The sequence below is a fragment of the Apis cerana genome, linkage group LG7 (genome assembly GCF_029169275.1).
Source record: "Apis cerana isolate GH-2021 linkage group LG7, AcerK_1.0, whole genome shotgun sequence".
Taxonomy (NCBI): domain Eukaryota; kingdom Metazoa; phylum Arthropoda; class Insecta; order Hymenoptera; family Apidae; genus Apis; species Apis cerana.
The window spans coordinates 6915665-6930758 of NC_083858.1; the positions used below are offsets into that span (position 1 = coordinate 6915665).

Sequence of the window (15094 nt, forward strand, 5' to 3'; positions counted from 1 at the left end):
TCAATGTTGAATTGATTCGATGTTATTTTATTTCCTAAATCTAATAGTGATAGCTTTCCAGATATTTTAAAATCATTTCTATGATTTTCAAATTCAGTAATTTTAATTCATACTTTCAAAATGATATATTTGAACAAAAATTTTGCTCGATTAATACTGTAATCCAAAATTTGTAATTGAGAATCGATTTGTTATAATTTTTTATATTATTTATTTTATACATTTACATTCATTCGAATAATAAGATCTTGCAAATCTAAAAATCTCAGTTATAAATTTTTGAAAATTGTACGAGACATTCAAATGGCATTAGATTTCACTCTAAAATTGCTAGTTGTGTTAAAAATCGAATAGAATTCGGTTAAAAGTATTGGCAGATCATTTTTATTTAAATATATAAATTAGAAATATAAATACACATTTATGATTTATTTGCAAATTAAAAATTCATAAATTAGAACTAATCCAATAATTATCACTAATAATTAGTATTACAATGTATAATAACAATTTTTCCAAAGTTCTTTAAAATAATATCAAGTATTATTTAAAAAAATTAATTTGTTAAATTAAATTATTTAAACGCTGAATTAATTGCTGAATTGATATAAATTAATAATTATTTAAATCTGTTTTAGTATTGCATCACTCTTTGAATTATCATATTATTGCGTATATTGTTACTTCTTTTTTATATATTAATTCTATTATTATATTCTATTTAAAACAGCTATGATTATTTATTATAAAAAAATATTTGTACGTATATACTCGTGTATACACTTGATATTTAATAATACCTCACCTAACATATCACTTATATGAAATATAAAAAGAAAAAAAAAAAGAAAAGGAAAACGCAAAATAATCTGTATAAAAATTTACAGTAATAAATATTTCGCAAATGTAATGAAATTTAATCATTCCATAGCAACACTCTTCGATTTAGCAATCTGTGATTAGCCCAACCAGACATCATTAGATCTCGACGAGTATAACTGGTATATATTGAGAAATCGATTTCATCACTATATCCCGCTTCAGAATCATCGCTTCCCCCGGGTGTAATAAATAAATCCTCCCATAAATAACGTTATAATCTTGACTGCAAAGATGTTCGCAAATTAGGCCCCGGCATTCGGTTACTCGATGTGTCACGAGGACTAAATCTCGATGGCGTCGTTAGTTAGAAATTGCCGAGTGTAAAACTATTCCCGACCGACTGCTTCAGGAATGAACGTTAACGAGTTGTGTTGCTGATGGATCTTCCATCGTGTGGATTGAAAGGAACGGGTATGATTCGCCGAGGTATCGAATGAGCCGTTCGAGAGTCGAATCTTAAATCGATTTACATAGAAATTGAGGCGGAAATAGACAAAAGCCTCGATAAAACGGATTGAATCACATTTAACGGTTTTGAAGCGCACGGACGGACGGCTGCCTTTCCAAATCAAGGATTATTATCCGATGAACGGAACCGTATTCATTTCTCGTCGATCTATCTCTATACCCGGTTTCGGTGTAATATCAACGTCATTCGTCACGTTCGGAATCCTTTCGATAATTGACACATCGTGAACCCTCAATCATGGATAACTAACCTCTTGCGGTCTCGAGAGTTTCTTCTGTTGTTTCGTGTTGACCGATATCGAATCGAGATAATTTGAAAGGAACATTTAATGCTAATGCTTTCTTATTTTGTATTTACCATTGATATGATCTGTGTTAGAGGAATTGTAATGTACATGGAATGATTTAGTTCAAGATGAATAAAAAATTATTGTGGAGTATTGGGAATAAATAATTATAAATTGTGGAGAAATTTTAATATTATTAATCGATATATTCTAAGTTGTATTCATGAAATTACTATTTCATTACGAAAAAGAAACAAGTATTTATCAAAATTATTCTCTTCGCGATCTAATCAAATATAAAAACACAATAGGAATTATAATAATTCCTAAATATGTTAATATAATTATGTAACATAATCAATTAATTGTTTCTCAAAACCTTCTTAATTCTTTGTTAAATATAAATTTAGAATAATCATCTTATAAATTGATTAATCGATGTTTCCTCGTCATTTATTAGTATCGAGATCTCGGAATTATATTTACAAAATTCACACGAAACTGTAAAATTAAAATGTAAATGAATGGATTAAATGACTATTTTAATTCCAATTTCAACGGTTGAATATTTACTGAAAAATTTTTGAAAAAAAAATTGTCATGCATATTACAAAATTTTTAAAATAATATAAGAAAAATTTAATTTTTATAAAATAATAATTTGTATACGTGTGTAGTGATTTATTTCAATTTTTGATAAGATTAAGACTTTATGATACATCATTTGTGAAGTTCCAAAGCTTTATCAAAAGTTCTAGTAAATAATAGGTCTTGTTAATTAATTAGTTACTCAAGTAGTTAATCACTTTGAAATTTTCTCACGGGACAAGTTTCCAACTTCTTTTCAGTCCAAATGAAACCATGTACGATTCTGATAGGATTGTATGTTAAATTAACGACAATAAACTTCTTGAATCCAATTCCTGAATTTCTTTGGCCAGACTTCTGACAATCCTCGGAGACCTACTTCGAAAGTTAAATCTGCACCCACTTTATCATCTTATCCGTTTTTAACATATTTCTTTTGTCTTTCTCATTATTTCTCGTGCACAGAAATATAATTTCAAATATACTTAAATTTATCTTTTTTATTTTTTTATTAGTCATTAGAAATTTAAAAATTTTAGATGATTTCATAAATAATTCTTTTAAAAAAATGATTTGAATAAAGAGAAAGAGAAAAATATAGTGTTATTTATACTTTCAATCTATTAATTATTATTTGTGAGAATCATTTTTTATCATTGGAGTAATTATTTAATTCTTCTAATTCGATAAAAATGATACACATAAAGTATTTAGATTTCTGTGTTAATAATTCATTTTCTCTCATAATAAATTATAAATCAAATCGAAATTAAATTATAAATTTTTTAAATAAATTTTAATTATCACTTAATTTATTTGAATTAAAAAGTTATTTTTTAATTCCGAAATTTTCAAAATTATGAAAATTGATTTGTTAATATAATTTTAATTTTGAAACACAACAAAAAAAGCTTTATAAATGATTTTTTTACAAATTTTTTTTTATATTTAATTAAAAAAGATATTTTGTTCATAAAATATATTTAAATTATTGAATATTTAATATTATATAAATATTATATTGAAATTATTAAAAAGTAAAGTAAATAACTCAATAATAAGGCAGGCAGCATTCCAATGACCTTGACATATATTATCGTTTGAGTAAAGCCAAGAAATTTTAATCATCCTCAGTGTTACTTAAAAACTTATTAATTAATTTTAAAAAAATAAAATACGAAGAATAAAATTTTTAAAAATAAATTTGATATTTTTATTTATTTATTTTGAAAAATCCAGCAATAAAACCAATTTTAGATTTGCTTCCATTACGTGCTACGCAAATGACCAAGTTTTTCGGTTATATCAATTATTGTACGAAAAAATTTTTGATAAAACATAACCTTACTTTCTGATAAGTAAACAATATACGTACCATACAATATTTGATATGATATTCTGGGCACTGCATTCAATAAGAGCCAGTAATTGGTTATTTGCCTTTTGAAACGACAATAATTGGCTTGCAAACTTGTTTTTTACTTTCATTCTTATTTAAAATTTTTTCAACATTTCGCTTCGAAAATTTTCTACTAACAAAAAAAAAAACAATAAATAATATACAAAAAATCCACTTTTCAAAAAAATTTTAAATATAGCAGCATACTTGTAACCAATATAAATATTCGTAATAAAAAAATATGATAAAAATTCGAAAAGAGAGAAATACAAAATCGAAATAAACTATGTTGAAGAGGATTGATGATATCTATCACGCGGGAGTACCGTGGCAAGTACAGTTTGCCATAGGGAAACGAGATTAGGCAAATGTTAAATTTACGAGACGCGATAAAATGCATAACGATAGGAGAGGAACGAATCGATATGATCGAATGGCAAGTCGGACAAAAGGGTTTACAGTCATATTCGTTTCATATTCATGAGTCACGAGTTCCGTGCTCAACATGCTTTCCGACATCTGCGTCCATCTCCAATTTATGCCATCGCTAATTGTCCCCGCAGTCAAACTTGGGCGAAAACCATTCGCCGCTTTACATTCGATGAATGCGAAATATGGGATTACATTTAAGGAGATGTCGTTCGAAGGCAAAGTGAAAAGTTTCAACAAGAATGTACACCATCGTCGTTCCCCAGAAATCTTCTTTTCTCTTCACCCTCTTTTATCCAGGTATAGTAATGGGATCAAGCTCAATGTGTACTCACTGGAATCAGAGTCAAATCCGATACAAAAGGTTTGCTTCGTGGGATTCGATTGCATACAAGATGATAGTCGATAGTATATTATGTATTATGTATTAGTATAGTATGTTTGTATTCGAATTATACATATCGATAGGATAGGAAAGGAAATAATCAAAAATATTATGACTATTTTTTAATAATGAAGTATTAAGAAAAATTTATTTTTAATATTTTGAAATATTGTGAATGATAAGAAGATACATTTTGTAAAATCAATATTTGAAATGTTGCAAGGAATTTGAAGTTTTAATTTTTTTGTTTTTTTTTAAATGTGTTTTTTTATTTCTATTTTGTCGATTGTATAATATTTTTTCTTCTATTTATATTATAAATTTATCGGTTTTTCCTTTAAATGAGAACAATGGAATATTTCATAAGCGATTGAAATTATCAAAAAAATTTTTTAATAAATAAAAATTGTTTGGGTTAGAGGAAGGTACGAAATTTTATTTATTTTTTTTTTTTTTGTAAGTCAAATAGCGGGCGAGAATTTAAGTTGAACTTTATTTTTTTAAATGAAATATATATAATTTTGAATGCATTAATTGATTTATTAATAATTTTTACAAATTCTTATTTATATATTTATATAAAAACTATTAATTTAAGAAATATTTCAACTTGAAATTTGCAAAACTTAATAATATAATTTATTTATTTATTACTTAATATAAAAAACCAAAAAAAATATGAATAATAGAATATCGTATTTCGTATTCTTTGTCTTTTATACAAGTTTTACAAATTAAGTTTCATGAACAAATTATAATATTTTTTAATGATTTTTCAATATAAGTAACTTAGTATTTTTTTACATGACATATTGAAATAAATCGATTAATGTATTTCAAAATTATATGATTTATGTTTTAAAAAAATGAAATTTAAAGTATTCTTTATTTTTTATACAAAAAAAAAAATAATTTAACATATGATATTCTTTCTAAATCAAACAACTTTTGTCACAACAACATTTGCTAACTTCAAACTCTGATGAAATATTCAACACTTCATTTAAGGTAAACATCCTGTGTATAAAGAATATTCTATTTAATTTAAATATTCTAAATATATCGTTCATTTTTTATGATAGAAAAATAATTTAAAATATAAAATATGTAATAGATAAAAAGTTTTCTTAAAATAATTTTTTTCGAAATTTCAAAATAATCACAATTTTTTTAAATAGAATTGCATATTTCTGTCATCATGATAAAATTAAAAATGATTCTAATAACTCATAATATTATGATTTTCAAATAACTGAGTACAAAAATTAATTCATAATAATTAATAGAAGAATTGAAGGTAGTGAGACAATAATTGTAATTAAAATTATCATTTTTATCATTTTTTCTATCATAAAAAAAATAAGCAACGTATTTATAATATTCAAGTTAAGTAATAAATTATGATGAAAGTACATATTACTTGCATTATAGAAATGTGATTTCTTCCTTTTATCAATCTTTTATATTATTTTCTTATATTTGATGTTACCACTATTGTTTACATATTGTTACTTGTTTTTAATACAACTTTTATTATAAATATATATAATTACATAATTATTATTTTAACTTAAATTCTTTTATGTAAAAATGTTAAAAGCATATTGGATTATAATATTTCTTCTATTCATTACATTCTATGATATAAAAAAAGAACTTCTTTACACTTGGATAAAATGATAATACGCGATAAAGATTAAAAATTAACAAGTATCATTAAAGATGCTTATTAAATTTCTTATGAAATTTTCAACGTCCGAGAAAAATAATTAAATCGTTATTTCTTTTATTACTAAATATTCACAAAATAAAACATGTTAACTAAATGTAATGAGCAAAAGCATTACACGAGTGAACTCGTTAACAAAGCTTGATCATATTTCACTTTGAAATGTACCCGAATTCTTCTATTAAAAAAGTTCTTTTGAAATGTTAATATTGTTACCAAAATTTCCTAGTGGAAAATGTTAATGAAAGTTGCTCTTTCAAGAAGTTTTCAGTATTCTTTACATTTTAAATAAAATATATCATTTCATTCTTATAGTAAGTTAAAACATTTTTACATAAAAGAATTACAAAGTCACGAATATAGTCTTTACTTGCTTTTGAATACAGTCCAAAGCACATAATTTTTATATATTTTAATTCATGAAATTATAAATTTGATATTATATTGATGGATGTAAAATTATTAAATGGATTAAATTATATAAATAGTTTGATAAAAAAAAAATTATTTAAAATATTTGTTTACATTAATTCATTACACGTTCTTAGCATAATGTTAGCATTAATATTTTAATATATAAATATTAAACACTATATTATATATTATATATTAAAGGTTTTTTTATTATGAATTAATGGAAACTTTAAGTCTTTAGCCTTTAAATAAAAAATTTTAAGCTTTTTTTATTATGAACTTAGAATCTTGATATTTTATGACTAAGATAATCATTTTTACTATCAATTCAAAGATATTACTAGTGAAATCGAAATTAAAACTGAAAAGCAATTTTTGATCCGTTCTCATATGCGATATAAATAATGAATTATATGAAAATGAATAATAATTTTGAATGAATTTTATATTCTTAAAAAATATAATTCATTTCATATGTATCAATTTAATAATCATAACAATATATCAGGAATTTCATATAAAATTTTTATTCTTATTTCTATAAAATCAACTTATTTATTAACATATGCAACCACAATTTAATTCATATTATACACGGTTATTAAAAAGTAGATAATCTGCATTGTGGAGAAATATGCTTTACTTTAGTAAACAAGGAAGCACATCAAGTTTAAGAAAAATGTTTTGTCAAGTGCAAAACAAGAGGACATTATACAGCAATTTTCATGCTCTACCAATTATGCCAACGTCATCTCATGTAGAGATAGTATATTGATTTCTTTCTCTTATGAAGAAAGCAAGCAAAACGAAAGGAATGAAGGAATGAAAGAATGAAATGCAAGCGGAAGTAGAAAAGATAGAGGAAACGAAAAGCGAACAATGGTTGATCTATACTTCTAACGGAACAACTTTGGCAAATTTCTTGATGCCTTAAGGCAACAGACCACATGGATGAAAGCAGACAGATTATGAGAGCACACATGATGATGAAAATCTTGAAATAAAGAGAAGTCCTCTCTTTCTCTCTCCTTCCTTCACACGTATACAAAATTTGTTTTATTCGTTTAAATTGTAACTTGTATTTATGATTGTTCAATGCAATATTTTCATTTGCTTAAAAATTAAATGAATATTAAAATCTTATTTTTTTCAACATTATGTTATTTCGGGTAAAACAAGTAATTAATTAATGATGAATAAAGAAACATTGTATACATTTTGATCATAGAATAATTTATTCTTTTTCATTTTGATAGAAAGACTCATCTTTGAAATCAAGCAATATAAAGAAAAATATATTATTCTGAAAATTATTAATGAATTTGAAATAAATTAAAATTGTAGAATTTTTTGATAAAAAATAATTAATACAATGATAATACTATGAATGAATAATTATCATATATTATATATGTAATGTTAGTGATCATATTTTAAATATAAGACATTATGAAACCATTCTGATAGTTCAAAAAAATTTTTTTTAAATAAAAAATATGAATGTATAATATAATAATAAAGGAAATAAGAGAATATATTTATGTATATAATATATAAAAATATTTTAAACGTATAGAAATATTATATGGATATATATAAGAAGTCATTCTAGACAATATATAAAAAAAATAAGAATTAGAAATAGTCATTTACTCATTCATCATAAATAGGCGTTAATTATAACTAATAGAATTAAAAATTAATAAAGTATTAAAATATAGGATATTTTCATTGAAATTAAATAGAAAATGCTAAATAATAAATAATTCATTTAATTATAAGAATATCAATTTACTTTTTTGCATGAAATAATATTTTATAAATATTATAATATAATATAATGTGTTATTTCGAACACAGATTATTTTAAAATAATTTTAAAAATTTATATTTAATTTGTTTTACCCTTTAATCATCGTCGACCTGCATAATTGAACATATCAGTATTAATAATTCATTTTCAATTTATTTTTAACTTTTGTTCCATCCTCATTGGAATTATGTCTCTTTGGTAAAATTAATAGTTGAAACAAAACTACAGAAATAGAACTTGTCGTCACGCGAAATCATTAAAAGTTCGACTGTAGCTAAACTAACAATAGCGGACGATAGCTACAGGAACTTGGAAATTGAATATTATCGATTTCGATGGGTTGTTTAAATTGTCGGCAGACGGTGGTCGCGAAAACTATCCTGAACTCTGAGATTTACAGTCATGACACGTTCCACGACTACACAGTAATTTTCGATCAAAAAAGCGATTGCAATATCGAATATCAGATCATATATTAGATTAGCGATTAATAAGAGGCAAATTTTCATGAACGACAAAACTATCTGAAAGTGTAATTTTTTTTCATTATTTACGAGATTGCTAGGGAAGTAAGAAAGAATCCATTAATCTACTAATAGATAATAGAATGACGTGCCATAAATTTGTTTTTAGCTCTATCTTGTAAAATTTAAATTTTGTTTCAAAATTATTTCAGTAATTTCAAATGTTATATGATCAGAATAACATAGCTATCCATTTTATACTTTCGTATTCTAAATGAAAATTTAATCTTTATCAAAATTCCTTTCCATGCTAATTTTATGATTTTCTAATAAAAAAATGTTTTACGATGTAAAATTAACTTGAAAACTTTTGAAATTTTTTTTTTAGAATTGAAAAAATTGTTTTTATGATTTATAAACATTTAACTATTACAATAAATGAGATTAAATTTATTAATTAATTTATTAATTAATTAAACAAAGAAATACATTAGAATATAATTATCGATTAATTATAGTATTAAATGTTAAATAAGTTAACTTGCAGAATGGAAGTTTTTCATTTTGTATTTCTTATAAATTAAAAAAGTTAAAAAGCTGCATATTAAAATATATTTAATAAAAAGAAAATTTATAGATCCTCTATTATTAAATTTTTAATAGAGTTTAAAAACTTATTTTATTTGAATATCATAGTACTTTGAATATTTCGTACGTCATGTACATTCTATAAATTTTAATACATTTAAATTTTCCATAAACGTATAAACGTTCGTAGTCTAATTATAGACAGAGCTTTATCCTATTTTCTCAAATACTTAGAGGAGCAGAATTAATAAGTTTTTATATTGTTAAGTATGTTTACATAACTTACTGATAAGAAAAAGTATAATACTATGGCAATCAAGATACTTTCCGCAAACACCACCAGTGATGAGTAAAGGAATGAAAAGAGGAACGACACTCAATGTTTTCCTTAGGGGAACTTAATTGTGTTTGCGAATACTTTCAAGAAATGTTATTTACATTCCTCTGTTCTGTATTTCAAGAAAACATCGCTTCGTGGAATCCAAAGGAAGAGTAAAAATATTTCATACCAACTTCGTAAATTGAATCGCTACCTGAGCATTGCTATTATCACACATACATGTAAAATAATTTGCCGAAATGAAATGTTTAATAAGATTCGATTTACAAAAATCAGGAATTATGTCTTATATTCTTCGTAAATTTAATAAAAAATGCAATTTCATTTCAATTTTTAACTTTGTATAATTATAAATATTATTTGTGTTCTTTTTCACGTTATGTTCTTATCGTATAAAATATTAAATTGAGTTGATTTTCTTTCGTATTCGAATTATATTTTTGATTTCTGTCAATTTCAATAACAATTTACTTCATAAAATAAAATTATAATATATAATTTATAAAAAGAATTAAAATTGATCATTAATAATATACTTTTATTAAATAATTATACATAATTTATATACATATATATTAACTATATAATTTATCTAATTATATCAGAATTTAATTTATAAAATAATAAGATAATTTTTTTTTCTATTTTCTTATAGAAAAAATTTTTAATGAAATTTAAAAAAATTTTTTCACATACAATCTATCAATTGACAAATTTTTGTTCAATATTTTTTTTGTAAAATTATTGAAAAATGATTCATAACCATAAAACATGCATTATATATTATACATTTCTAAATTTTACATTATGATAAAGACATCCATAAATCATCATAACAAATAATACACATAGATAATGCTTATCATTATATTCTTTATCAGAAACGTTTCTTCTGAGGTTTCGTAAAAGTATCAACGTTACGTGAAAATTCAGCTTAACAAAGTTGCACAGCAAAGCAACATAATAAGCTGATAATGAACGGCAACGAAAGTAGAAACGAAGCTCCTTTCCCCTCGGTTTCTATATCTTTCTCTGTATTAATCTGCGAAACAGGAACTAAGCAGACCAGAGAAAATACGAATGATTGTGCACTAAAGAGAAATTTAATAAGAAGAAAATACCGAGGGGATTGCTTTAACCGATGCTTCTTACTCGAGAAATCAGCATTTCTACAGGGTAATTGTGAGAAAGATTCAGGGTTCAAAGACATGCGGTTGATATTTTAATGGGAAAGAATTATTTTATTCACATTATGCAATAAAAATGTATAATCTTTTTTTTTTAATTATGATATAAGTTATATTTTTTAATACTACTTGGAAGAAATAATAAGAAATCTAAATAAAAATATGAGATACTAAGATTTTGATTTATATAAAATGTTAATATATTTATGATATATTTTTGAAAAATCGATTCTAATAATTAAAACAGACATAAAAATTTATATAATGTTATTTATTAAATTGAAGTATTTGAACAAGAAGCTTATATTAGATGAAGCAAGATAAAAATAGAGTGAATTGTTATATTCTCACCTTACAATTTGCTTATAACTTAATAAATGAACTTTAATTGATATTTTTATAATAAACTTTTATGTTTAATCCGTAGTATTTAATTTATTATATAATTTACAAAAAATTAAATTTATCTTAATTTTGGAATATTAATGAAGATTTAAAGTATATTATATTTTTGATTAAAATATTATGAATTGGTTATAATAACAATAAAATAAATTTCAATCATTTATTGAAATATCAAGAATATGAAGAAAGAAAAGAAAGATATAAAAATATTAAAATTTAAAACTATTTATATATAATTATATTATTATATTTAACATTTATATATTATTAAAATATTAATTAATATTAAAATATTAATTTATTAATACTTTAACAATTTATTTTTCTTTCAAAAATTATATTATCTCATATTAGTATTCGAATTATATTTATCCGATTAATTCATAAGTTCTTCAAAGATTATATTATTTATATTTATCCAGCATATCATATACTTCATATAAAATTTTCTCTTTATTTTTATCGAAATCAGAATTGGAAAAATTTTTTATTATATATTTTTGCTTCATTTCTATCTATATTTCTATCTGTTTATTTTTATTATGTTAATAATGCAAAATCTTTATCAGATTTTTTATAAAAAAGATTATTTTCAGTATAATAAATCATTTTGGATATGAAAAAAATATAAAAAAGAAAAATCTTGTAGAATAAATGTTATCTTATTTTTTTATTTAAGACAGATATATATTGCATTCTTTTATTGCATTATATTTGTTTAATATAGATAGTTAAACTTTCAAAGAGTTTACGATATGGACGAGAATATAACATATTTACAGAGTTATCAATTTATAGAACTGTTATCAGTTAATTGATCACTATTGTCAATGAATTATTGATAAAAGAAACATAAAAATAAAATTTATATATTTTTTATCTTATAAATTATATTCAATATGTGTATAAATATATATTTAATTGTAATATCACGTATTGGACATTAGACATACAAAACAAATTCATGAAATTTATTATTGATGAAAATACCAGAAAATTATGCGTCACTTGCGTTTTATAACATTAAAATTGCACACATGTATCGCATTTCATGTAATAACAGTTTTATTAGATCTGTTATTATATTTAAATAAAAGAATTTTAAAGAATGGAGAGCATATGACGAGCACGTGCACAAAATTGGGAACATAATAGTATACGCTCCAAGTGTTACAACCTTGTTTGCGTTCCAACGAAATATTTATTGATATACGTGTAGGTTGGATAAAGGTGAAACAAGTAAAAAATATTCTGCAATAAAATACAAATTCAATTTGGCGAACAATGGGAAATGGCAGAAACTTCATACACGACTTACAATTTAAAAGCCATTGAATTAACTTTTACTATGAGCACGATGTAGCATGAAGTGTGTACAAAGTTAATTATACTTTTTAAACAAGTATTTTTTTTGTTTTTATTTTTATTACTCTTTACAAAGAGAATTTAGAAGAGAATTTATAAATATACGAATTGTTTATAATTTAATTTTCATATAATTGAATATTTATTTTATTTGTTAATTATGTTTAGATGCATAATGCTTACTGTTAGAATGAAATTTGTTAGCTCAACTATACTCTTATTTTAATGATCTAACTTTTCAAGTGTCATTATTGTTTCAGAGTTTGTTTTATGTAGTTCAAAGTAAAATTTACTTATTTTAAAAATCTACTTAAATCACTGTTCCATTTCTTTCACGTTACAAGAATTCTTTTTTTCTGCGTGTAATGTCTTAAAATAAGTCTTCTCTTTCTTTTATAAGAATATTTTCTAGAATACTGGGTCAAGAAAATAAAAGAAAAAAATAGGAGATTGGTGTATAATATAATTTGTATTATAAAAAAATAGATTTTCTCAAATGAATTATGAATCATAAATTACAATTCATGCAACAATTCTCTTTTTAAGTAATATTTTGTGTAATTAAACGAATTCAAACGATAATATTATCCGTTTATTCATAAATAATACATAATACAGTATAGACATACTAACAATGTTGTTAATTACTTTACAATGATATGATAATATACATAGAAATAATATATTACTCGATAAAGTGAAACAGTTAAACTTCGTATAAAGTTTCATTTGCATATTTTATATTACATTACATTAAGTAAGAAATAGAAATAAAAAAATTATATAAAAAATTTTCTTTTTTTTATTAATTGATTAGCTTTTGGTAATTAAAAATAAAATATTAAAAAAATAAATAAATAAAACAAATATTAATTATAGAAAAAAAATGAATAATATTTTATAAATAGAATAAAATGAATTAAATAGCATAATTAATAATTATATGATATTTTTTTAATTTTTATATTTTCCTTCTTTTTTGGTAAATATTTTGGAAGAAATATTCAAATTATTTTTTTTATAAATTTATTTGATAAATTATTTAAAGTATTGATTGAAACGAGTTACTATTCAGAACGTGTTGATGAAAATATGATGAAATGAATTATCAACATCGAAAATAACTATTATACAATTAAATAATACTGAAATCGGGTACTATTTTTTTAATCCATTAGTTTGGTATTTTTCAAATTTGATATCTTTTTTCATATTTATATTAAAAAATTTTAAAGAAATTGATATTTAAATATCTACGTTTTTAAATTATTACTTAATTAAATATTCGAAAGAAAGTTACATAAGTTTTATATTTCCAATTATTTTACGACATAATAATAAAAATAACTATCCCATTGTACTATTGCAAAATAAATAAAAAGAAAATAATAAAAAAAAAAATATTATTTCTTCTCTTCTATTTTATACAACTCTCGATTCGTAAATAGTTCACCGTATTCCTCGGTACATTAACGAGAGAATGCAAGTTGCGAAATACCGGTTCTCAACGGATGAAATTTTCAATTTCATTCCATGGAAGACAGGTGTTCTACCATCGTGGTGGCAGTTTTTCAAAGTCGAAGGCTAAACTCTCTCCGTTGTGTTTCGCTTCTCGTTTCTTTATTACTACCACCAGCGGCCCATCAAAGCGTTAGTAGTTTTTCGCCGGTTTCTCTCACGCTGGCCCATGCGCAAGCGCTGTGGGTGTAGACGACGGATAGGATACACAGTAGGAGGTTGCCGGCATTCCATCGTGCAGCAGACTACTCAGAGACTGTGACCGCAGAATCGTGACGAAAGCTCATCAGTCGTGCGAAAATCCACCAAGCGAGAAATGCCGTGGCGACCGGCCAAGAAATGCTCGGAGAAAAATGATAATGACGTGAGAGGGAGGGAATCAAAAACGAGAGAGATAGATGTAGAATGAGAGTGAGCAAATAAATAAACGAGCGAGAAAAAGAGAAAACGAGAGGACAGTCAGAGATAGCAAAAGGAAACCGTCCCTGCTTCGTTTTATGTCACTCCTCTTTTCCTGATCTTTTCACGATGACACGTTGTGCGCGTATCGCAGCTACCTAACTGTGTATGCGCATCTTGTCCCTTCTGATGATATCGTGATCCGTTCCTTGGAACCTGCCATCGACGCGGCCAATCGCGATCTCACTGACAATAGCGAAACTCGGCTGACGTTGGTGCGCGCGCAACTTCTTTGTCGGTACCGAAAAGCATTCCAAAAGCAACTCTTCCGTTCTCATGGGAAAACGGCTCGTGAAAGATGCGGTCAGCAGCGAGCAACTAACCGCTTACGTATTACATAACTGACAGAATAGAAATAGAAGGTTTTTTTCCGC

General features: G+C 24.1%; 1 protein-coding gene across 9 annotated transcripts in view; it reads right to left on the reverse strand.

Annotated features, from left to right (window-relative positions):
* The window catches only part of LOC107993170 (CCR4-NOT transcription complex subunit 6), a 587279-nt gene that overhangs the window by 239626 nt on the left and 332559 nt on the right, over positions 1-15094 (reverse strand). Inside the window, exon 4 of one of the 9 annotated variants that reach the window (XM_062076974.1) lies at positions 3425-4387. The exons of the other annotated variants lie outside the window; for them this stretch is intronic. Within the exon in view, the coding sequence (XP_061932958.1) occupies positions 4374-4387 (14 nt within the window). The 3' untranslated portion in view covers positions 3425-4373. Of the gene's footprint in view, positions 1-3424; positions 4388-15094 lie in introns of those variants that run through there. 9 annotated transcript variants of the gene reach the window in all.